General features: G+C 36.6%; 1 protein-coding gene and 6 non-coding genes across 9 annotated transcripts in view; 3 read left to right on the top strand and 4 right to left on the bottom strand.

Annotated features, from left to right (window-relative positions):
* The window catches only part of atrnl1a (attractin-like 1a), a 233,763-nt gene that overhangs the window by 194,645 nt on the left and 12,596 nt on the right, over positions 1–26,522 (bottom strand). For all 3 annotated transcript variants that reach the window (XR_006156248.1, XR_006156249.1, XM_042736733.1), the window contains exons 2-8: positions 20,872–20,955; positions 20,521–20,634; positions 19,407–19,535; positions 17,931–18,139; positions 15,187–15,361; positions 14,522–14,609; positions 1,498–1,753 (exon numbers count right to left, since the gene is read on the bottom strand). Coding sequence is in view for 1 of the 3 variants with exons in the window: in XM_042736733.1 (XP_042592667.1) it covers positions 1,498–1,753; positions 14,522–14,609; positions 15,187–15,361; positions 17,931–18,139; positions 19,407–19,535; positions 20,521–20,634; positions 20,872–20,955 (1,055 nt within the window). In the remaining 2 variants the exon portion in view is untranslated. The remainder of the gene's footprint in view (positions 1–1,497; positions 1,754–14,521; positions 14,610–15,186; positions 15,362–17,930; positions 18,140–19,406; positions 19,536–20,520; positions 20,635–20,871; positions 20,956–26,522) is intronic.
* Positions 587–657, top strand: trnag-gcc. Its single transcript has one exon. It is a non-coding gene; the product is annotated as a tRNA-Gly (tRNA).
* trnag-gcc lies at positions 4,510–4,580 on the bottom strand. Its single transcript has one exon. It is a non-coding gene; the product is annotated as a tRNA-Gly (tRNA).
* trnag-gcc lies at positions 10,537–10,607 on the bottom strand. Its single transcript has one exon. It is a non-coding gene; the product is annotated as a tRNA-Gly (tRNA).
* Positions 10,857–10,927, top strand: trnag-gcc. Its single transcript has one exon. It is a non-coding gene; the product is annotated as a tRNA-Gly (tRNA).
* On the bottom strand, positions 13,461–13,531 carry trnag-gcc. Its single transcript has one exon. It is a non-coding gene; the product is annotated as a tRNA-Gly (tRNA).
* On the top strand, positions 13,722–13,792 carry trnag-gcc. Its single transcript has one exon. It is a non-coding gene; the product is annotated as a tRNA-Gly (tRNA).

The raw sequence follows: 26,522 nt of genomic DNA, 5'->3' as shown, positions 1-26,522 counted from the left end.
AAAGAATATAATAATAATAATACCATTCTCCAGGTCCAGAAAAAAAGTTTTACTATAGTAACTGTCAGGATCATGGACCTGTTTTGTTGTGTTTTCCCTCCCCATGTGCTCCGTGACCCAGTTTCTCCCGTGCTTGATTGTGTTCATGTCATTCCGCTGTGTCTTGTTATCACCCTCGTTACCCCATGTATTTAAGTCCCAGTCTGTGTGTTCTGTCTTTGTCAGGTCTATAATGTTATGTATGTGTGTCTTCAGCCGTTCCTAGTGTGGATCACCCCTTGTTCTAGTTTGCATTAATGCTTGTCACCTTGATCCACGTCTCTGCATCCGTTCCTCCGGCACAGTTCCTGACAGTAACATTACATGCCCAAATGCAGTATAAAACACCGAATTTTAATGTTCTATTCATTGACCATACATGGAAGAAAATTAAAATCTCTATAGTTAATCTGTCTAATCTAAGAAATCTATGTCTAAAATTTAGTGAGGGGTATGATGGATGTAAAATGACAAGAAAAAAAAAAGAGAAAATATTATGGCAGTAGCAACGAAAGACCACGTGTCAGCAAACAAATAAGTCATGTGAGCATTGGTGGTTCAGTGGTAGAATTCTCGCCTGCCACGCGGGAGGCCCGGGTTCGATTCCCGGCCAATGCAACAATGTATTTTAACATGCTACTTTCAAATTAAGAAAATAAAAAACGCATTCATACATTAAAACTAACTTTGAACATAAGTTAACATTGTAACATTTAGCATTCTAGTCTGATTTCAAGACTGTGGTTAGCTGCTCGCTGGTAGAACGTGTGAATTACACAAGTGTTACAGAGACAGAGGATCCCAGGGTTAAGCAGTCTCTGCCTTTCATTGATTTCCAGACTTGTTACATCACTGTATTTATACCTATATCTAAAGTTTAAGAAAACTTCTCTTCAAATATTGCATCACTCTATTTTCACCAAGTTCTTTATGTCATCAATTTTAACAGATGTGTAGCTGGGTGCGATTGCCATCATTTTCACTAGCTCTAATCAGCTCATGTACTCATTTAGAGAGTATGACCAGAGACAGAGTAAGAGGGGGAAAGCCAAAGCATAAGAAAGAGAGATTTAAGTAGAGTCTCAACAGAGCTCAGACACATTAATCATTGTTCAATCCCAGACAGTGCACTTCAGGTATGTACCACCACTTCTTAATGACCTAAAGCATGAGTGTGCGTTTGAGTGGGTGTGTGTTTGTGTCGAGTCAAGTAGAAAATACCACTGCAAGAAAAGAAAGTGGAAAATCTTCACTTTAATGAGACTGGCCATGTCAACTCGCCATGTCATCACAAAAGCACAGCACTAATTAAATGTTATAATACACTGCCATCTGCTGGAAGCCAGAGAAATTGTCTGCATCGGACTGCCATCAATGCGAAAGCCAGTTGTGAAACTACACATATTTTTCTCAATAATGCAATTCTGAATCTATTTTAAGGCACATATCGGTACTTACGAATGTTGTACTCCTGGACAAGGCTGAGGTAGCTGTAAATGGGTGAATAGCCAAAAAGCACCACCATGATGGGTTCTCCATTCCTGTTTTCAACTATGTGAGCAGTATGTCCCTCCACAGCGAAGGGTTGGACCTGCAGCCCAGGGCTGGGTGTTCTAAGGGACCAAGACCGGCTACGTGTATCAAACAGCCACAGTTCATCTGTTACATTCCCGGAGCCTGCTTCCAGCTTCCCACCAAACATGTAGATATCATCCTGTAAAGGACAGAGCAGAGACATTAAGATGATAGGATGAGTTCTTATGCAAGCATGAGGTATTACATCACCACAGGCTGAGCAAAAGTTTGAGACCAATTTACACGCTTTGCAGTAGCACATATTCTCCTGTGTAAACAGCCAATCAATACACTCCATGGAAAACAAACTCAAGCCTTGTGACACTGCTGCATCTCTTTAACTAACAAAAACAAGACTCAAACTTCAGCGTATAACTACGGAAAAGTAGTCACTTTATTATCCCAATGTGGTGTTCACAAAGTTTATAAAGGTTATGAGCTGATCCCAGGCCAAATAGAGCAATCTCCTGAACTCCAATTAAACTACAGTTGTCCTGTAATCATTACATGAAAAATACAAAAGATCTTTTTTGTACTTTTTATTAATTGCATATACTATCATTCAAAAGTTTGGGGTCAGTAAGATTTAAGAATTTATTACTTTTATTAAATGTGACAAAATATTCCTATTTTAAATAAATGCTGGGGGTTTTTTCACATTTTATCAAAGACAAAATATTCCACAAAAATACTAAGCAGCACAACTGTTGATAATAAGAATTTTGAATGTGACACGATACATGGAGAAATTGCAACTGAAAATTCAGTTTTGTATCACAATAATAAATTACATTTAAATATATATTCAAATATAAAACAATTATTTTAACAATTAAGTCTCTTATGGTTGTCAATGCTGCATTTAATAGCTCAAAAATACAGAAAAAAATTATTAATATTCTGAAAAAGTTTTCTATTTTTAATATACTTTAAACTATTATTTACTTCTGTGATGCAAAGCTGAATATTCATCATCATTAAACCCCAGTCTTCAGTGTGACATGATCTTTCAGAAATCATCCTAATATGCTGATTTATTATCAATGTTGGAAACAGTTTTTTGTTGTTGTTGTTTTTAATTCTTTGATGAAACAAAAAGAAAAAAAGATTTCTTTTTAAAATAAGATCTTTTTATTAATCAAAAAATCCTGAAAAAAGAATCACAGGTTCCAAAAAAAAAAAAAAAGAAATTGGCAGAACAACTGTTTCCAACATTGATAATAAATAAGCATATTAGAATGATTTCTGAAGAACCGTGTGACACTGAAGACTGAAGTAATGGCTGATGAAAATTCAGCTTTGCATCACAGGAATAAATTATATTTTAAATTGCATTAAAAAAGACCTTTATTTTAAATTGCAGTGATATTTCACAATATATATTTCTGATTACTGATCACAATCTTTTGAACAGCAGTGTATACACACATGCCATACAGTATGTATAAATGCAACCCTGTGTTTTGTTCTTTGTTGATACTCGAAGCCAACAGTTAGCCTAAAGACTATTAGAATGGAAAAGAAGAATTTGAGGATATCTGCACATTTTTTAGTTCAGATAAATGTGCAGACAGCCGCTATATGATTCATGAAACAGTAAGCAAAAGGCCATCTCATATTCTGCTGACTGAACGCATATGCATGTACACACACACACACACACACACACACACACACACAAAAGCATGCACAACCTCTAATACTCTGCAAATGCACATTCACTAGCCTTCTACTGCATTCCTATCATCAAAGTGCATTCGACAATAAAGACATCTGCCAGATGGCAGCTTAGAGAAACACAGTCATGTGTATTTTGGACAAAACAATGATTTTAATTTGTCCATTTGCCAGGGACCTTTTGCCACAATGAAAACAGCCAATTTAAAACATAATGTGCACTGCGCATGAGAGAGAAAGATGTAGCCTACATATGCACAATAAACAAGTATGATGTATTGGTGGCCACTAAACTGCTGTAAAGGTATATCCACTGCTGTATTATACTATCTTAAAAGCAGACCAGTGAAACCAGTTTACACTGTGGACTGAGAGAAAGTTCCTGCTTATTTCCTTCAGACTCAGTGAGCGTATCTTACAAACCATTAGCAGTATAAATATTCTTATGAATCTGCAGACATTATCACAGGCTCTGGCGGTGAAAACGAACACCCTGTGGTGGAAAATTCATCGGAAAGAATGTGATTCACAGTTGTGTATGGAATAACTTCACCCCATTTCTTAAATTAAACATACATCTCAGTTGTGCATGACAGCATGCATCTCAGCCAAAATTAAATCCAGTTATAGTCCGTTATCTAAACAAAATGAAGCTCATCCAAACAAAAAACCTTACCTAGGATGACAGTAGCTATCTAGGTATAAATGAGTCCAGTCTATTCTGGTGCATATTTTTGTACATACTGAAGCTATTTTGCCTATTGTATTCTATCTTGTTTATAGTCTGTGGAAAAACATTCAAGTAAGATTTTCATTGTACTTCATACATGGTACTTGTACATTTGACAATAAACGACTCTGATTTGACTTTGATTTAATATCTCAGTTCACACACCCAAGACTTGATTTACACTACATTTATTTCTTTTTTGTCCAAAGAAAAAAATTAGTATGTGAACCCTCTCATTCGACATGTATTTTTTTAATAAACTGTCACAATAATAGACCTTTTTTTAAATTTATTTTAAAGTTCTGTTTTTAGGATGAAAACCATGGGTACTTGATCAAATGCATTATGTTTTCATCTTCCTTTATCCTGCCATTATTCCTTTACTTTCTCCATTCTTCTTGTTAAACACACAGGCTTAGCTAAGTACTTAAGTTAACGTTCCAAAAAAGTCGTCAATTTTTTCTGGACTGACAAAAGAAAAGGTGCGCTGCATTGGCCGGGAATCGAACCCGGGCCTCCCGCGTGGCAGGCGAGAATTCTACCACTGAACCACCAATGCTCACATGAAGAAGCAGTGGGAGTTCTCGTGGCCATGAGGTACTGCATTCACTGCATACTCAATCACACACTACACATTCCACAGTGTGCACTCTTCGTTTCTCCAGTTCTTCCCTTTTCTGATTTACACTTCTGGTTTCTTTTCTCTCTGTGTTGGCGCTCCTGCTTTCATCGCATTGGTTTTAGACACCATGTGTCCCTCAGCCCCACATGACCACGTGAGCACAACAGCTCCTTCTAGGGCTGTGCAATTAATCGAAAAAATGGTTTTGATTTCAATTTTGGCCTCCATAGATGATGAAAATACAATAATCAAGATAAAATGACTATTGTGCCCCATTCCACCTCCTTTTGCAGCGCTGCGCTTTCCTTCCTCCATAAAAGTCAAATTTCCCGTGCAAATCAGTAAAATCATGTAACAGGACAATTCCAAAATGGGACGTGCTTGATTTATCGAAGTATATTTATTCATGTTTTTAAAAGCGTGAAAGAGAACTTGCGCTGCTCCTCAGGAAGATTTATGCGCTCAGAGACGGAACAGAACACGGACATGTAAAGTCATCTTTTAGCTCAAGGTGAGCGCCTAAATGGTAAAACGCATGCAAAAATGTGTTAAAATGCTGCGCTTAGTGATTATTCATGTATACCTTAACGGTAACGGTAAATTGGATCTGTGCGACTCTTAAAGAGACAGCGGGCTACTTTCCTGCTGCGACTGTGTGCTTATTAATCAAACAACAAAAGACAAATTCAAATTCACACACTGCTCTGGAGTGAAGGATTTTTGTAGCTTTAAGAAACAAAAAAAGTTAAATTCTTACATTGAAGACTGCTGTTTTATTTTACATTTGATTATTCATTTCTGTAGTAAGCTTTAAACTGCTTGAGACTTGCATTAAAAAAAAACATTAAAGCAGTTTGTTTCATTTGTATCTTTTTATTCTCTTGTATTTGTCCTTTGCTTTTTTATTTCTGACAGTTTAATTATTTTCAATAATTTTCAATAATTTTCAATAATTTTGAGGTCTTTTTGTTTGTTTGTTTGTTTGTTTGTTTGTTTGTTTATTTGAAATTCCGTTGGTCTCTACAATTTAGATGTCACAGCAACTTTATTTACAAAAAAGAAATATATATTTGATATGCATAACTTTCTTAAAATAAATCACTCATATAAAGTTTTGGTCATATGGTCCCCTCATAATCGTGTTAAATAAATGTGATTACAATATTGACCAAAATAACTGTGATTATGATTTTTACCATAATCGAGCAGCCCTAGCTCCTTCCATGCGAGCAATGGTGGTTCAGTGGTAGAATTCTCGCCTGTTTATTAATTAATTATTAATATTAAAATAAATACAGTAAAATAATAGTATAACATTACATGGATACATGGACCAAAGCAAGTGAACTAGTGGACTTTCCTGGTGTGAATACACCCTTAAGTTAAATGATCAATTAAATGTTTCCAAAACCATAGAAACGGTAAAATATTAGTTGTACGAAGTGGAACACAGCACTCATGAAGCAATTTGTAATTTTCAATTATATTTTTATTAAATGCTTTAAGCACTTTATAAGATAAGTAAATATCAATAATACAGTAGAAAGAAAAATTTAATTCTGACAACATATAGATATTACAATCTCACAGAAAAATAAACAAATCAAAATATACAGTAAATACATGATTTAAATATTACTAAGGGACAAAAGATTAAGAAATATCATTTATTTATAAAAAATTTTTGCTACCCATCTCTGTCTTTCCATCTTGTAAAATGCAGACTCTTTAAACTCGTTCCAGGTCATCTCTTTCTGCATGCCCTGAGGTTGGTAAATGGAAAAGACTTTAGCAGGGCAATAAACATATTACCCTGCTGCCCCAGGAAAGCCTGTGTGTATGTGAGGACTGTTTGGACCCTGCTTCAGTTCCATTTTACACAATCTGCACAAGCGACTGACGTGTTCAGTTTCAGGTCTCTTGCGTTTTTATGTCTTCTCTCCTCCAACCGTTCTTTGTGTCCTCGAGTTCACTCTTAAAGAACTCCATTTCCATAAAATTTTGGAATGGCATTCTGGGGTTTGCTAGTCCTTCACCACTGGAAGCATTAAAAACCTTTGTGGAACAGTAGAAGTATCTGACAGGGCCTAGAGGAACAACCGCTGTCATAGCAAGATTTTGGATGTCCACATGCAAGTCTTTGTTTGCTGCTTCTTCTGCTCAGGTTGCAGCTGCTTCTCCATAATACACTCCACAATTCTCTCAATAGTCTCATGAGTTAGGAGTGAGGTCAGAGCAGGTGCTGGTTCATCTGCAGGCTTCATTGTTTCCACTGGTACACCTGTTGTTCCACTACCTTTGTCAGTGAGAACCAAAGTTGCTGTCTCCCAAGAAGTTTCTCTGGAGTTAAAAGCTGAACTAGTGTTCAGCAGTTGGGCCAGGTGCCTGACATACTGTGAAATGTGCAGTTTTGTGGTCGGAAGGAGCCTGTTGTTTGGATCATTAGAGGAATTGTGGACCATTGCTGCATATTAATGAGGATGTCCTTCTTCCCATGGTGTTTATTAAGCAAGTTGTCAATGGCCTCCTTCATTGTGAGATGAGGATAGTGAGGGCACAGGCAGTGTACCGGTGGTGTCTGCAACAAGTTGAATATTTAGTTTGAGTTTCTGCAGGTTTTATGAAGGTAAAGTTAAAACCATTTCAAGACCAAGTAAAACCAATTTGAAGAACAAATGAGGAGAAACAATACGCAAATATGTTCTGTAAATGTAAATGTCTGGGGAAAAACAAAATTAGTTTGAAAATACAACTTCCAACAGATATTTAATTAATTTTACTAAAACGCATGAAACACTCTGCTCCCAAACACTAGATCATGGAAATTTCTTTTACTGTACCTTAAGATCATACTGCAAAAACTGATGCTCTTCCTCACTATTTTTGTCTTGTTTTCCAGTGCAAATGCATAAAGATTTCTAAGTCAAGATACATTTTCTGGAGATACAAAAACACATGAAATACAAAGTCTTGTTTGAAGTGAGTTTATGATTAAAACAAAAATGGTAGCACTTTATTTTACAGTCCTGTTCCTCATGTACATACTACGTACTTATTATAGTAATTACAATAACTATGTAATAACTAGGTACTAACCCTGAAGCTACCCCTAAACCTAACCCTACCCCATGCAGTTACCTTGTATTACCAGAACTTTCTTAGATAAATACACTGTAAGTACATGTAAGTACATGTACTGTAAAATAAAGTGTAACCACAAAAACTAATATCTGCAATTTTCCTCAGTAAAAATCACCTTAAAAGGGAAGTTCTGATAAAACAAAAGCAAATATATGTGAATGAGTTAAGAATAAATTTTATAATATTTTTCAAGACTTCATTTTACATATTGCAAATAAAATAAACATATCTTGATTAAAAGATGCTTTGATATTTGTATTGGAAATCAAGAAAAAATATAGAGGAAGAAACTATATCACTTTTTGCTATGCATCCAACAATTAATGCCATCATTTTATGAATTTAAGATTTAATTTGTGTAAAGGTGAATGAAGATATTTTAAGACCCACAGAAACCACTTTTGTGTTGTTCATGTGTCAAATATTTACCTGTATCTGACTGATGACCTGCATAGGTACCATAAAAAGATGACAGCAAAGGCACAAGCAGTGTAGAGACAGTGGTCTCTACAAGAACAACAAAATAGCAATATTTCAAAAGCAAATACTCTGGAAATATTACAAAAAGCAATAATTCTATTACGCACACACGTTTTATATTCTACTACTAAAACACCATGGCTAAATTATGGTTATCAGAAAAAAAATTTTGAACTGTGGAATATGTGTAATTTCATAACAAAAATTAAAATAATGCTTACGCCCATTTATAATTTAGCTTGTAATCAACAGATGACGTGTTAATGATGACAAACAATACATAGAAACGTAAATTACAGCTATGTTCATTCATAATTTGACGTGCAAACAAATCAACCTACGATGAACTATAATAAATAAAATTATTAAAATTAAAGTGTTGAAACGAACCAAGTTTACTTAATGTGATTTCAGCATTAACAGTAATAAAACGTAAACTGATGTCACAAAGTATCTTACCTTTGATAGATGTGCTGGGAATGCGTTGAATTTCACTGCTTTGTGTCGGGAGAAAAATGGTGAATTCAAACTTCCCGGGGTGCCGAAACACAGAAGACCGCCACAAGAGCGCTAGTGGCCAAAAATATATTGCATCTGTAGTGGTTTAGCACTACCATTGAGAATGAACAAGAAACGGTTTAGGGTTGTTTCGCTAAATAATCCCCGACTGCTCCACGGGAGGCCCGGGTTCGATTGCCAGATGATACAGCACAGTTTTTCTTTTGTCAGCTCAGACAAAACAAAACTCACCACTTTACTGTAACAAATGAATACTTAGCTAACTTTAACTGTTTTTATGATAGCCTGATCATTTAACAAGTAAAATAAACAAAGAGAACTAAGTGCAGTCAGATTTGGAAAGAGGAAGTCATTTTTTTAACACAACTAAAAACAAAATTTAACACAAAGAATGCATTTGATCAAGTGCCCATGTTTAATACACACAAAAAATACTGCTTATCAGTAAATAATAAAAATCGTAAGAGTTATGCTAAGCGCTACATTGCTAAGCTAAAAGCTATAATGCTAAATCACCGGTGTAACAATCTCTAATATCGAATCATTCTGAAGCTTACCCTGGGATACTATTAAGTGTTATAGTTCATTATCTAAACAAAATGAAGCTCATCCAAACAAAAAACCTTCCCTAGAGGTATGACAGTGGCTTTCTAGTGCCGCGAACCAACCTAAACTAACAACAACAACTTTACCAGTAACCACTTTCCCCCCATACCCACTGCGTTTCCACCGCGGTCTAAAGTACCGTGTAGATTAGGCAAATAGTCTGGTGACGTAGGTCTGCGCGTGTTTCTCAATACAAAGTATGCAAATTTCGGACCTGTATCCTCGGTAGTTCGGACTTTGCGAGTTCGACTTGAGAGTGTGATCTGTGATCTGAGGCACTGTCTTTATAAATAAACCGCGGATTTGAGTTTTACACAACTACATTCTCACCTGAAATACTTTTAAAACTACATTTCATGACACGATAACAGTAATATTTTGAAAATTATGTGAATAAATGGTGGTTGAAATCACAATGCTGCGTGAACTCAACCAATCAGCATGCTCAGCACCCAAGTCCCACCCCCGAAAGTTCTGGACCTTTGAAAAAGTAATACCTCGCCAGCAGGGACTTTCTAAAGGGGCTTTTATTTTACCCGGAACTTTATTTAGATCCAGGTTCCTGCAGTGGAAACACACCGAGTACCAGCCCAAAGTCCCTGGTTCCTGGGTAAAGTTCCAGCAGTGGAAACGCAGCTTAGGTGTAAATGAGTCCAGTCTATTCTGGTGCATATTTTTGTAGATACTGAAGCAATAATGCCTATTGTATTCTATCTTGTTTATAGTCTGTGGAAAAGCATTCAAGTAAGATTTTCATTGTACTTTATACATTGTACTTGTACATTTGACAATAAACGACTCTGATTTGACTTTGATTTAATATCTCAGGTCACACACCCAGACTTGATTTACACTACATTTATTTATTTATTTTTTTTGTCCAAAGAAAAAATAGAAAAAAATTGTTAACCCTCTCATTCGACATGTATTTTTTAAATAAACTGTCACAATAATAGACCTTTTTTTTCTGTTTTTAGGATGAAAACCATGGGTAATTGGGGGATACATGGGGATCAAATGCATTATGTTTTTATCTTCCTTTATCCTGCCATTCTTCTTGTTAAACACACAGGCTTAGCTAAGTACTTATGTCAATGTTCCAATAAAGTCGTCACTTTTTTCTAGACAGACAAAAGAAAAAATGCGCTGCATTGGCCGGGAATCGAACCCGGGCCTCCCGCGTGGCAGGCGAGAATTCTACCACTGAACCACCAATGCTCACATGAAGAAGCAGTGGGAGTTCTCGTGGCCATGACGTACTGCATTCACCGCATGCTCAGTTACACACTACACATTCCACAGTGTGCACTCTTCTTTTCATTTCTCCAGTTCTTCCCTTTTCTGATTTACACTTCTGGTTTCTCTTCTCTCTATGCTGGCGCGCCTGCTTTCATTGCATTGGTTTTAGACACCATGTGTGCCTCAGTCCCACATGACCACGTGAGCGCAGCAACTTCTTCCACGCAAGCATTGGTGGTTCAGTGGTAGAATTCTCGCCTGCCACGCGGGAGGCCCGGGTTCGATTCCCGGCCAATGCAGCACAGCTTTTCTTTTGTCATTCCAGACAAAACAAAACTCATCACTTTACTGTAACAAATTAATACTTAGATAACTTTAACTGTTTTTATGATAGCCTGATCATTTAAAGGGATAGTTCACCCAAAAATCAAAATTATGTCATTAATGACTCACCCTCATGTCGTTCCAAACCCGTGAGACCTCCGTTCATCTTCGGAACACAGTATAAGATATTTTAGATTTAGTCCGAGAGCTTTCTGTCCCTCCATTGAGAATGTATGTACGGTATACTGTCCACGTCCAGAAAGGTAATAAAAACTCTTCAAAGTAGTCCATGTGACATCAGAGGGTCCGTTAGAATTTTTTGAAGCATCGAAAATACATTTTGGTCCAAGAATATCAAAAACTACGACTTTATTCAGCATTGACTTCTCTCCCGGGTCTGTTATGAGCGCGTTCACCTCACATCCGGTTCGCGAACGAATCACTCGATGTAACCGGATCTTCTTGAACCAGTTCACCAAATCGAACTGAATCGTTTGAAACGGTTCGCGTCAACAATAAGCATTAATCCACAAATGACTTAAGCTGTTAACTTTTTTAACATGGCTGACACTCCCTCTGATTTTCAAATAAACCAATATCCCGGAGTAATTCATTTACTCAAACAGTACACTGACTGAACCGAGCCAGATAACGAACGAAACATTGACTCGTTCTCGAGTCAAGAACCGTTTCTGTCAGACGCGTCCGATTCGAGAACCGAGGAGCTGATGATACTGCGCATGGCGTGATTCAGACTGACACACAGCGCGTCTGAACTGAACTGGTTCTTTTGGTGATTGATTCTGAACCGATTCTGTGCTAATGTTATGAGCGCGGGTAAACCGAAGGCTTCAATCAAGGGCAATCATCGCCAATGAAGTCATTACGTCGAGCGCAAAAGAACTGGTGAACCGTCTTCGGCAACCGGTTTATTGAATCAAACTGTCCGAAAGAACCGGTTCGCGGAGAAGAACAGAACTTCCCATCACTACCGGTGATCCGAAAACCGATGCAACCGGTTCTTGACTCGAGAACGAGTCAATGTTTCGTTCGTTATCTGGCTCGGTTCAGTCAGTGTACTGTTTGAGTAAATGAATTACTCCGGGATATTGGTTTATTTGAACTCAGAGGGAGTGTCAGCCATGTTAAAAAAGTTAACAGCTTAAGTCATTGGTGGATTAATGCTTATTGTTGACGCGAACCGTTTCAAACGATTCAGTTCGATTTGGTGAACTGGTTCAAGAAGATCCGGTTACATCGAGTGATTCGTTCGCGAACTGGATGTGAGGTGAACGCGCTCATAACAGACCCGGGAGAGAAGTCAATGCTGAATAAAGTCGTAGTTTTTGATATTTTTTGGACCAAAATGTATTTTCGATGCTTCAAAAAATTCTAACGGACCCTCTGATGTCACATGGACTACTTTGAAGATGTATTTATTACCCTTTTGGACGTGGACAGTATACCGTACATACATTCTCAATGGAGGGACAGAAAGCTCTCGGACTAAATCTAAAATATCTTAAACTGTGTTCCGAAGATGAACGGAGGTCTCACGGGTTTGGAACAACATGAGGGTGAGTCATTAATGACATAATTTTGATTTTTGGGTGAACTATCACTTTAACAAGTAAAATAAACAAAGAGAACTAAGTGCAGTCAGATTTGGAAAGAGGAAGTCATTTTTTTAACACAACTAAAAACAAAATTTAACACAAAGAATGCATTTGATCAAGTGCCCATGTTTAATACACACAAAAAAATACTGCTTATCAGTAAATAATAAAAATTGTAAGAGTTATGCTAAGCGCTACATTGCTAAGCTCAAAGCTATAATGCTAAATCACCGGTGTAGCAATCTCTAATATCAAATCACTCTGAAGCTTACCCTGGGATACTATTAAGTGTTATAGTTCATTATCTAAAAGAAATGAAGCTCATCCAAACAAAAAACCTTCCCTAGAGGTATGACAGTGGCTTTATATGTGTAAATGAGTCCAGTCTATTCTGGTGCATATTTTTGTACATATGGAAGCAATAATGTCTATTGTATTCTATCTTGTTTATAGTCTGTGGGAAAGCATTCAAGTAAGATTTTCATTGTACTTCATATATGGTACTTGTACATTTGACAATAAACGACTCTGATTTGACTTTGATTTAATATCTCAGGTCACACACCCAGACTTGATTTACACTACATTTATTAATTTTTTTGTCCAAAGAAAAAAAATAAAAAGTATGTGAACCCTCTCATTCAACATGTATTTTTTTTTTAATAAACTGTCACAATAATAGACATTTTTTTCTGTTTTTAGGATGAAAACCATGGGTAATTGGGGGATATATGGGGATCAAATGCATTATGTTTTTATCTTCCTTTATCCTGCCATTTTTTCTTTACTTTCTCCATTCTTCTTGTTAAACACACAGGCTTAGCTAAGTACTTATTTTAAAGTTCCAGAAAAGTTATAAAATTTTTCTAGACAGACAAAAGAAAAGATGCGCTGCATTGGCCGGGAATCGAACCCGGGCCTCCCGCGTGGCAGGCGAGAATTCTACCACTGAACCACCAATGCTCACATGAAAAAGCAGTGGGAGTTCTCGTGGCCATGACGCACTGCATTCACCGCATGCTCAGTTACACACTACACATTCCACAGTGTGCACTCTTCTTTTAGCGCTCCTGCTTTCATCGCATTGGTTTTAAACACCATGTGTGCCTCAGTCCCACATGACCACGTGAGCGCAGCAAGTTCTTCCATGCAAGCATTGGTGGTTCAGTGGTAGAATTCTCGCCTGCCACGCGGGAGGCCCGGGTTCGATTCCCGGCCAATGCAGCACAGCTTTTTTTTTTTTTTTGTCAGTCCAGACAAAACAAAACTTACCACTTTACTGTACCAAATTCATACTTAGCTATCTTTAACTGTTTTTATGACAGCCTGTTCATTTAACAAGTAAAATAAACAAAGAGAACTGAGTGCAGTCAGATTTGGAAAGAGGAAGTCATATTTTTAACACAACTTAAAACGAAATTTAACACAAAGAATGCATTTGATCAAGTGCCCATGTTTAATACACACAAAAAATACTGCTTATCAGTAAATAATGAACAGCTATGCTAAGCGCTACATTGCTAAGCTAAAAGCTATAATGCTAAATCATCGGTCTAACACTCTCTAACATCAAATCACTCTGAAGCTTACCCTGGGATACTATTAAGTGCTGACCTCTCCTACAGAGGAAAGCATAACATCCAGGAAAAAGAGAGCACGTAAGAAATCACTATATATCAGTTAACACCCTCTTTTAAATAGCACTATAGCATAAACTGTCAGGGTTTTATAATGGAATTATTACTACATTACCTGATAAAAAATACTCTACATTAACAGTAGATGGCACTGTTGCTACAAAATAAAGAAAGAACATGCAACTCGATGCAACATGTATCTAAACACTATCTGACCCTGGCCTGTAACATTATGGACAACATTGACTGAGGTCACATCTTCTCAAATGTAAATCACCGAGGCATTGTTATGCAACGTGATTAGCAGTGTGTTTACCTTGTAAAGAGCCAGAGAGTGTCCATAGCGCTGCAGAGGGCCACCATTGATTGGTATTACATCCCATGTGCTACTTTCTAGATTATAGCTGCAAAACAGAAGAACATAAGAAAGAAAGGAAGAAAGAAAGAAAGAGAAAGTGCTGCACATTCATTGCAAGTTGATAAACAAGGGGAACGTAATGTATACAGTACAGATTGTGAAAGAGGTTTATCAAAATCAAAACAGTAATACTGTAAAAATATTACAATTCATATTAAATATCATAAACCTTTTTTTGCTATTTCAGTATATTTTGAAATATAATTATTTCTGTGCTAACCAGGCTGAATTTTCATCAGCAATTAGTCCAGTCTTCAGTGTCACGTGATCCTTCAAAAATCATTCTAATATGCTGATTTGGTACATTTATTATTATTAATGGTAAAAACAGTTGTGCAACTTAATAATTTTGTAAAAACTGTGATACATATTTTTAGAATTATTTTTTTAGTGATACAACATCAAAACCTGAATGTCAAAAATTGCTTTTAAAGATCACATCACATAATTAAACATAAGTGTGCATGAACTATTCTTATATACACAAGTGACGTGATGCATGCAGATGCATGAAAACAAGTACAAGATATTGGCTTATTATGTCGCCAGGCGGCAGAACTTACTTTATAACCATCTGAAAGGAGCTGTAGTTAAAGGTGAACCCTCCAATCACCCACATTAGCTTCCCATGAACCACTGCTTTATGGGAAGCCCGACCTAGTGACTGTCCATCAGGCTTCACGTTAGGCAGAAACCAGTACGGCTCAGCCGAAGGAACTTTTAAAGAGCAATCTGGACCTGAGATGAGAAAGAAGTCAGATAAGAAACTAGACGGGCAGATTAAACTACAGATAAGTGTGTGTTCACAGAAGCTGTGTGTGTCTAGTTTACAGTTTTTTTCAACTGCTTAGACACAAAATCTTTACTTTTCACACAGTTTCTGAAACCTGACACTCAAACACCAGAACCAACTCTGCAAAACCACACTAATTCACAAAAATACACCAATTCTCAGCCTTTGACTCAGTTCTCATAAAACACAACACACAATTCTCTATGTAACACAAAACAATCTAACAGGAATTAATATAATGCCAAAGGTGTTTGAAATTTGCTTCTGAGATATGTTTGTGATATTTTGAATGCAATGCAATGCAAAAAAAAGTTTTGAAAATGTGTATAAGCACTAAGCAGTTGAAAATAACTAAAAGACTCTGAACAAACACTGAGGGATATGGACCAGAACTGTCAACTTGATATGTATTTTCAATAACATGGTTAACAAGTCAAATACCTCAGCCAAACATGCTCTTTATTTCCTTGAATTACAAATGCTCTTATAAATCAAACACCAGAAACCTAATCACAAGTGCGTGTGGTTAAAAATCGCTGAATAAATGGTGATAAAGATGGTAATAATAAAAGGAGCAGTAAACAAAAAAAATAATAATAATACAATTGTTCGTTGTTGTTACATATACGATGAATCACTACAAATAAGCAGCTACACTTTTGAATGACTGATTTAAAAATGATCCAGCACTGCCATCTAGGGGTTAGTAAAAGCCCCTCTCTAAAACGAAGAATAAGGTTGCAGCTTCACATCACTCCAGAGAGGGCAGCCTTTTCCCAATATTACACAACTGCGAATCATCTTAGCATCTGAATAAAATACCTCAAAAATTATTCAAGTACTTTACAATCCCCTGCAGTCACCAGTTTTATCTTTATCTTAAAACTCATCTTTGTTCATCAAAATTACGTTTAAACGCTTTCCCCATGCAAATAACGTTTTTATGCCATGACATTAACTACATCGATCCTTACCTCACTTAGCATACGTGAGGCATGAATATGTTAACTAGTTCCCGCCAACACTCAATCACACCAGCTCGAACTTTCTCCACTGTTCCACTCATTTAACTTAAGCACTAAGGTTAAACACTACACAGTGTCAAGTGGCAATACTAGATAAACAGTTATCTGAGAGTGAACCCCTGAGTAAATATATTCTGAATGGATTATAGCCAAAAAAGTGCGCAACGAACGCACCCCTTAGCTATATGAATGAAAATCTGTCACTTCTGAATCTCTAAACTGACCAATTACTCTCTTATTCACATCATCCTACTTACATCTTATTTGCACCTTGTTTGTTATAACGAGAGAGGATTCGCGACCGTTTAGAATTCATGCTTGGACAAATCTCTGGCCTTTTCAGCGGTGAGCGGATTCTGACTTACTTAAACAAAATTCTGATTGGCCGTTGCGTTCATAAAATCATCAGGTATGTCTGTGATTGGCTACAATGCGCAACGCTGCAAAACCACGTTGAAAAGCCCCGCCCAGCAGGTTTTTGGGATTTGTTAACGATAGGAAACGATCGACGTTTGCAAATGGTTTTCTTTAAGCGTGTTAAAACACCAGACAGACATTGTAAACAACGTTAAAAACTTGATTTTCACAACAGGAGGTCTTTAAATATCGAAACATTATGTCCAGTAACCAAATACAATTGAAACTGTGCTCAAATAAAATCTATATTTCCAATTATATACATGTGTAATTACTAATATCCATAGCTATTTTTTTATTACTTTCACCAGATGTTGAACGTGCATCAAAAAATTAACCAACATATCACTGATAACCAGCAGGTGGCACTACTGACATAAAACATAAGACTCATTCTGATTTTGTCACTAGTGTGTTTATTTAGGAGGCTTCTTAAAGAATATTTCGTGTTTGCAGTCACATGGAGTTTGGAAACTTAATACAAGGAAAATGCAAAAATGTACTACCCTTATAAAAAGGTTTATGTTTTTGAAAGAAGCAACAATTACAAAATTAAATATTACAATCTAAATTACCTGGACTTCTTATTTTTTTTTTATTTTTTTACTTTAAAATATAATTTATTTCTGAGATGGCAAAGCTGAATTGCCAGCATCATTACTCCAGTCTTAGTGTCACATGATTCTTCAGAAAATATTCTAATATGCTTATTTAGTGCCCAAGAAACATTTATTATTAATATTTTTTTTAAAACAGTAGTGCTGCTTAATTGTTTTGTAAATAAAAAAAATAAAATAAACTGTGATACATTTGTAGAATACATTGATGAATATAAAGAACAACTTTTATTTGAAATAGATCTATTTTACAACATTACATATGTCTTTAATTTCACTTGTGATCAATTTAATGCATCCTTGCTGAATAAAAGTATTCAATTCTTCCAAAAAAAAATCTTACTGGCCAGTAACTGAACAGTAGTGTATGAGAACATTAACATGATCCAAAAAAAAATGTCAGTTTTGGAGACATAAAGACATAAAAGACATCTAAACAATTACATGCCCCTCACCTTGCCAGCTATCATTGCAGACACAGAGCTTTTCTCCGGTGAGGTCACAGTATCCGCGGTCAGGACTGCCACAGTCATCCCAACAGTAGGGAATATCACAGGCCTCACCTTTCCAGTATCGCTCACACTCACAGTAAACACTGCTGGAGATGGAGTTACCCGTTGTACACCTTCCATGACCTGAACAGTTATTAGGACAGGAGTTGATCCTGAAAAACACAGCAGGGGGAGAGTGATCATATAAACAAGTGAAAGTGGGGGGGGGATCACATTGTGAAATAAATGCTTTCTCTACTGTAGTTCATGTTGGCCACAATTATTGGCACCCGATTATTGCAACGTCCTGTTCCCAAGATAACAGCTCCAAGTTTTCTCCTATAATTCCTGATGAGGTTAGAGAACACCTGACAAGAGATCAGAGACCATTCCTTCATCCAGAATCTCTCCAGATCCTTCAGATCCACAGCTCCATGTTGGTGCTTCTTCTCTTCAGCTGACCTCACTCATTTTCTACAGGGTTCAGGTCAGAGGACTGGGACGGCCATGGCAGAAGCTTCATTTTGTGCTTAGTGACCCATTTTTGTGTTGATTTTGATGTTTGTTTTGGATTATTGTCCTGATGGAAGATCCAACCACGGCCCATTATAAGATTTCTAACTGAGGCTTTGGGTTTTGATTTTTTATCTGTTGGTATTTGATAGAATTCATGATGCCATGCATCTGAACAAGATGTCCAGGACCTCCGGCAGAAAAATCATTAAAGATCCAGCAGTATATTTAACACTGGACATGGGGTACTTTTTATCCCTCCTTGTACCAAACCCATCTGGTGGGTTTACTGCCAAAAAGCTCTATTTTTAGTTTCAGCTGACCATAGAAGCCAGTGCCATTTGAAGTTCCAGTCATGTCTGACAGCTGATATAAGCGTGATATAAGGGCTGTTTGATATTTTTTATAGGTTTCTCACCCCAAGACTCAGCTAATCTCTGCAGTTCTCCAGCTGTGATCCTTGGAGAGTCTTTGGCCACTCAAACTCTCCTCCTCACTATATTCTTTGGTTTTACTCCTTGTGATGGATGATTAAGGGAATTTGGCCTTTGTGTTCCTCATATTCACAATGAATGGACAATGGAATATACTTCAGACATATTTTACCCATAAGAATTTCTAGGGGTTGCCAATAATTGTGGCCAACACGCATTGGAGAAAAACTTTTATCTCTCCCCATTTTCAACTGTTTTACTTCGATGAAAGGTTAGAATTTTGTGAAATTTTGAATGAAAGATCAAAATCATATTTACCAAGGGTGCCAATATTAGTGGAGGGCACTGTGTGTGTATATATATATATAAAATTAAAGCATTGTGACTGTATAACCATACTCACGAATAAAAGATGTTGAATCCTGTAAGATTGTAGGCAGCATCAATATATATATATAAAATTAAAGCATTGTGACTGTATAACCATACTCACGAATAAAAGATGTTGAATCCTGTAAGATTGTAGGCAGCATCACTGAAGAAGTGTAACAATGCGTATCCAGATGTGGTCACCACCTCAGGAACGGTTTCATTTCCTTTAGTCTCTGGGACAACCAGGCCACTGGACATGTAAGAGCATGACACACAAATGAGACAGGAAAGACTTCCTTCCTTTGTGTTCACATATTCCACACAGCATGAGGACAGCTGTTGCTAAGCAAACAGCATCGGGAGCAGGATAAACCTCCACTGCATGCTCTTGACTGTGCAATATTCTACTAATAAGGAAGAGGATAAGCTCACATTCAGTGCTTCAGCACAACAAAGTGGACAACCACAGAGATGCAATGGACCAGACACTGCACACCAACACAAACACACACACTAAAGTACACAGCAGGTCATCTGAAAACAAGGTCTATCCCATTAAAAAGGCATAAGAGATAACATCTGAGAGGAAGAAGAAAAGAAAAAGAGACAGAGAAAGGACAGAGAAAATAGAGTGAAGCAAACAGACTGCTTTCATTTTTAATGTGCTACCCAACTTAGGTAGTTAGATCTCATCTCACTAACTCACTTTTAGAGTCACTAAAGAGTTCTTTTGGGGTGATTTGCACATTCCATTTTTTGTAATCACTGGAGGTTTTTTTGTAGAATCAAGTGTAATTTAGTTTGTCACCAGCAATTCCAAAAAATCAGCAGTAAATTTTTGAGAAATGCACATTTATCCTGCTATTTAGATTGCCTGCCATTTATTACTCTACATTCTAGTCATTTTAATTAAAGCATTCATCATTTGTTTCCTTAATGATTGCAGATGAGGCTAAATGATGAACCAGGGAATAAACAAAATTTAGTGGGTGAACAGAGGTTAACACCCTCGCTATTCTTTCAATTAAAAAATGTTTGTATTGCTAAGGTTAAAAAGGCACACAAATGAAAGATTAGCAAACATTTTTTAAGCAAACTTCATGGGTGACGTAGTCTGATTTGATTATGAGATTATATGCATTGTCTCAGGCCAACAAAATGCATTTATGTTTGAAATGAACTGACGTTTATATCAGTTTGTGTGTATTACTGACTTTGATTCCAGTATCACTCACCTAAACACAGCTACCAAAGGTGCATAAATCGAGTCTCCATCAAAGACATACATGTGATCCCAACTGCACTCTGTGGCAAAATGGTTGAACCTCAACCTGAGCACAGCATTTGTGCTAAAATAAAGCAGAAAATATGTTATTTTTTAATAATTAATAATATTACAAATGTATTTGAACCTAAACATTTGTTGCACAAATGTGTCACATAAATAAATTAAAATTTAGCTCCAACCTTTTTTTTAATTTGATTTCTAAATTATATTCTATAAGTTGCTTTGAACAAAAACACTTGGTAATTAATAAATATAAATAACAAAGACTGAGAGATTAGCTTGACATAGTGGTACTCACTATCCTTCAATCAGCCAAGTGCATTTAGTCTTGTACTTGTAGTTAACTGGTCCATCAGTGAGCGATCCTGATGACTCTGTCAACCTGACAAAGAAAAAAACACAGATCAGTTGACATAACAAATTTTAGAGAGAATATTGTACAGTATATATGTGAATTCAGACAGTTGTGCACATGTGCATATATATATTTTTTTATTCTCTAAGATAAACATCTACATATTAAAAAAATAATAAAACTATAGAAGAATAATAACATAAAAATTGTAAAGTCTTCAAAATATGCAATCATAGAATATGTAAAATCAAACTATAAAATCAGATTGTTATACAAACATTTGAAAAAAAGGTCGCTGAATGCTTAAAAATGCTTTGGAAACTCCTGTTTCCTGTTTGAAGTGTGTGATATTAGGACTTGAGAAAACATTGGCAATAATTATGACTGACATTTGACATCTTGACTACACAGCCTGCCCAATTTAAAATCCTCTACAGTGTCCAATGTCACATCATGAAACGCCATCCACGTGCGCCAACAAACTGGCCATGTGACACTGGCACAACCACCTGCTCCTGATTCATCCTCTTTCCTCTCATTTTCCATCCCTCCTCCTCCAGCACAGAAACAAGGCTCATAATCCCCATGGATTGAAGCAAAATATACTCATTTGTCTGACAGTGGAGGAGGGCCAAGACCAGAATGTTACAGAGCCAGTCACAGCAACTGCACATCAATCAAGAGATCAGCTTATCCCCCAAAACCCATGTTTATCACACAAACAGCGCAAGAGGTGAAGATCACCAGCAGCACCAGCCACACTGAGTCAGAGCATAACGTAATGAACAACTGGCACAACAAATCACTCAATCCTAAATGCAGTGGACACAGTGTTTTCTTCAGTGATGACCACAAAATTCAATACAAACATTATGACTTCTGTTTTGAGAATTCTACAGAAGTGAATCACCCATAACCCTTGTTTTGCAGTACAGTGGCTATTTCATAACCACCACCCATGAAACACTGAAACTTCAGGGAAAAAAACTTTTAGGAAAATATGACATTTTTTATTTTATTTGTTTTAAATTGTTTTAAACACTCTCAACCTCAATGTAGACAAAAAAATGACTCCCCATTCAAAAATAAAGATGTGTCATAATACATAGCCTATATTATGTTGCCGAGTCCATTTAGCCACAGCTTGATTACTGTTTATATACTATAAAAATGAAAAATATGATTTTAATACTGAGGTTTCAGAACTTTTAGATTTTTATTTTATTTTTTCCTGAAGCATTGTGTCTTATTGATCTCCTCTCCTCCACTCACTCGTGTCATAAAATGTAACCTACTTTCACTGCTGTCTGGGACAGGATGGAATACCTGGGTTCTCCTGAAATATTTCCTATTGTCCAATGTGACTTACTTCCATATAATAAATTAAAACCTATTATGCACAGTATTTTACCCCAAGCAAGTGTAACGAGAGCAACAAGCAAGTGTAGGCCGCTTTCAAACAGAAGTCATTATTAAAACAACAAGGCCTTTAAACCATACAAGGAAGAAATATGTAGCAACCCAAAGAGACACCCTCTGACAACAAAATGGATGAGATCAAACTTCAGTATCTCTGGGATAGTTTTAAATCTGCTTGGAGTCTCCTCACAATAGTTGAAATAGCTTTAATAACCATAACATTAATGTCTGTGAATGTCTTGAACTGCCCAAGAATGAGCCAAGTAAGCCACAAACCCATGCTTATCAGAAAACAGTGCTTTATATCCCATTCTTTTTCTCCCAGTTAACCCACAAACATTTGCAAAACCACTTAAAAACACAGTGTGCCCCAAACGCAAACCACATCTGGCAAAAACAGACAAAATCAACTGAAGTTATTTCACCGCTAAGCCAGCAATGTAAAGAAGTCAACTGTGATGTGTTTGTTGAAACAGTTTGGAATGAACATAAAAAGAAACAGAATTTACTTTTGTAAGAATGTATATCTACCTTCAACTATACTTGATTCTAATAAAGAAGGGCACTACAATCTTTCTTTATTAGTTGCAAAAACCTCATTTACAACTACACTTCTTATACACTATGTGGTGAATTAAGGGCTAGTAATTTCTAAACGAAGGACTGTAGCTTTAATCATGACATGGAATTTGATATACTAGTAAATATTTTGCAATTGTCTTGTCTCAGACAATAAAGAATTAGCATGATCAAAATCCTGTAATACTAATGAAATATTAGTGCAGGGTTACACCTAACAACGAGACCTTTGATATATGCATACATACAAAAAAATGCATATACATAAATGCACACAAACTATGCAACAAATGTGTATGCATTATTGAATTATGATTAAGACAAAAGGGCTAGTGAATGTCCGTCAGCAGGGGATGATCTCATCTTCAAGACAATGCAGAGTCCAAATGTGAGCTATAAAAGCACTACTGTTACACTACAACAGCACTGCCATTCTAAATGGAGACTGTGTCACTCTTACAAGAGGTGACAGGACTATTCTTAGAATGTGTTTATTGTAGGATGGGAACTGCTGAATTAAATGAGCACTTGGAGACACAACATTTTCATTTTTGTGGTTAACAAGTGTCTGATATGCCCTGTACTACATCGTAAATGTTTTTATTAGAGACACTCTTGACAGCTCTAGCAACAGTAAATCCTTTTTAGCATTTATGTTAAGAGAGACAAAGATGTATGCTAAAAACACTCACTCCTTTCTTCACAAATACTTCAGTTTTTACTGTGGGTGGGGGTTTTCTGAAAATGTTTTCTCTAGGTTTGGTTGTTCCATTCCAGTTATAGTATACATTATACAGTCACAAAATATTTCATGTGTCTTATTTTATTGGTCAGATTCACAACACTGTGACATTTTATGCTGCCCACACACCACATGATTTTAAATCCTGGTCACTGACAGGTTATTAGTGTTGGTCATAGACTGTCAGTGTGTTCATAAAAATTACCCCAACCCCTTAATCTACTCTTTCTCTTTTTTTATTTACTAAAGTTATTAAGTAAAGGGAATGATTCTCTCATTTTCTTTTGTTGTTTAATTGCCATTAAATTACAGAGAGTGCAAGAGGTTTTTTAGGCTGCTGCCACTTTAAGACCTGACAAGCATACTGACAAGCATTCCATTACTTTCCCTATACTGTTTATGTTCATTAACAAGACACAACAGACTGAGTTTAAGTAAAAACTTGCCAAGACTTACATTTTGACATACTTTAGTGTGTATATCGCACAGCCCTGTCATTGAATCATCACTGAGAGCAAGGGTGCCCTCTGGTGGTTTGGGGTTCTCAATCGGTTCTCATTCATGTCAATCGTTTCACGCAAATCAGTTCTCAATCATGTGAGTGATGATTGTTACGTGTGAATTATCAAAGGCAAGATCAAAGGCATACTACCCAACTGTCTGTCATCGCCATTGTCACTTCCAGTCAAAACAAATTTCACACTACAAGACTTGGATTGCAGACAGATCTGAAAGTGTGAAATGCAACCACCCTTTCTACAAGATTTAATAAATCCTGCATTTAGATTAAATATATTAACTGTGTGTGTTTTGCACATACAACAGAGGCACTATGGAGACCTAACAATGAAAGGACTGGTCATTTTTCTTTAATAACCTTGACCTGCTGGCACTGTCCTTCATTAAAAATGAAAAATCACTCATGCTTAGAGACAATGGGGGCAGCAAGGGCAGAGATTGATATTTGTAGGTCTCTGACGTGTAGTCACGGCTCGTCGATTTCCCACCATCCACTCATTCATCTACTGAGCCAGGGATGAAAACCCCACTGGCTTTTACATTACAACCACAATAAGGTCAAGAGAAAGTTAATAGAACTTCACAATGGCCAAGCCTTAAATGGTCCTTCACTGCTCGTCTACAATGCCTCAGAGCTTGATGTGAAAGATCAGAGCGTGAGGGTCTCATGACTGAACACACATTTAAATATAGACCAAAGCGTGAAAAAGTTAATCTTTCAGAAACCCACAGAGAGTTGTTTTAGGGGCTCTTTTAATACTGCAGTGCATTTGACAGCAACTTGCTTGCTAAAGGATTCATATCAGGGAAGAGCTATTGCACATTGCAGACTGAATGAATCACATTCTTATCCCCAATAAAGAGCTATGCTTTTGATGGTCAGGTTTGACAGTTCAACCTGGATTTTTTTTTTTAAATGGTACTGGCATTTGAGTTTGGAGAAGAAACACACCCAACCTCTGCTTCCTGAGGAAACTTGTGAAATTATATTTATATTCTCTGCCTGATCTTCCATTTGTGCTACTCATTCATCAACTCATTACTGGTATGAATCAACTAGTGTACATTTTATAAATAACATTTTATAGTTGGCAACTGTTTCCTCTATGGGAAAATATAGCAATTTGCTAGCTTACAGAAAGTGTTCACCCAAAAATGTAAATTCTATCTTTACTGTCCCACATGTCGTTCCAAAATTGCATGACTTTCTTTCTTCTGTGGAAAAAAAAAAAAAAAATATAAAAAATACAAACTCAACCTGTTACCACTAACACCCACTTCAACAACAAAAAAAAACAAAAACACTGACACGTTTCTCAAAATTTCACAGACAGAAGTACTACAGAAGAAAGAAAAAACACAGGTTTGGAACAACTGCATGAATTGCTGCATCCAAAAGCACAAATTATTTTGATTAAGTGCTTATTGCTTATATTGCAAAAGAAAAAAATAATCTATATGGTATGAATGTGATAAGTATAAATGTAATCAGATGTACTTGAGTCATGTTGTCACTGTCATGTGACCTATGGCATCTGTTGCGTTGTTTTACTGTCACACACGAAAAATCCTCTCCCATACGCTCATGTGATGGTAAAGTATCCACTGGATGTGCTCTATAGAATATCACGGAAAACAATAAGTCATCTGGGTACCGTGAATTCCGACATGCTACTCTTTTTCTATTTAGTTTTTTACTTACTATATAGTAGGGAAGTATGCATATTCGGATGAAGCCAGTGTGAATTAATAATGACAAAATTCATTAATTTTTGGGTGTGTTTAAGATGTTAACATGGCCAGAGAAGCTCTGCACTGATGCTGTGAACAAAGCCATAAGATGAATGTGTGAATAGTAGCAATACAGATAAAAGAGAGAAAGACATTGTTTGTACGAATAGTAGACGTGCTACATTTACTGGAAAAAGTAATCCAGCAATTTTGCAACACTTTTGCTGCGAGTTCACTTCCCAGTGACTGGGGTTCCATTATTTTATCTTCTGCTGGGAAAAGCAGTTCCCGTCAGCCAAAAAATACTGCTGTAATAGTGAAACAACCACTCCCTGAGGCGTGGGAAAACAAGAGAGCAGTGAATTGTAATGTTATTTGTATTAAGGGCAGTTAAACACATACTAACACGGCCCACAAAAGGTCTCAGTGGTTGTGCCAGCACTTACAAACACAGATTACACAGAGCAGAGCACCTGCTACATGATGCTTTGAACTAGCACAGACTGTTCAGTTGATATCAATAAAGTTCTGCTGACAGCAGAGCCCTCTCAGCTCGAATCAACGACTGAATATCAGTGCCTCCTCAGCACTACACTAATCCAAA

Source organism: Cyprinus carpio, chromosome B13, assembly GCF_018340385.1.
Source record: "Cyprinus carpio isolate SPL01 chromosome B13, ASM1834038v1, whole genome shotgun sequence".
Lineage (NCBI taxonomy): Eukaryota > Metazoa > Chordata > Actinopteri > Cypriniformes > Cyprinidae > Cyprinus > Cyprinus carpio.
Note: the sequence above shows the minus strand (reverse complement) of the source record. Positions and strands in the feature narration are given on the sequence as shown.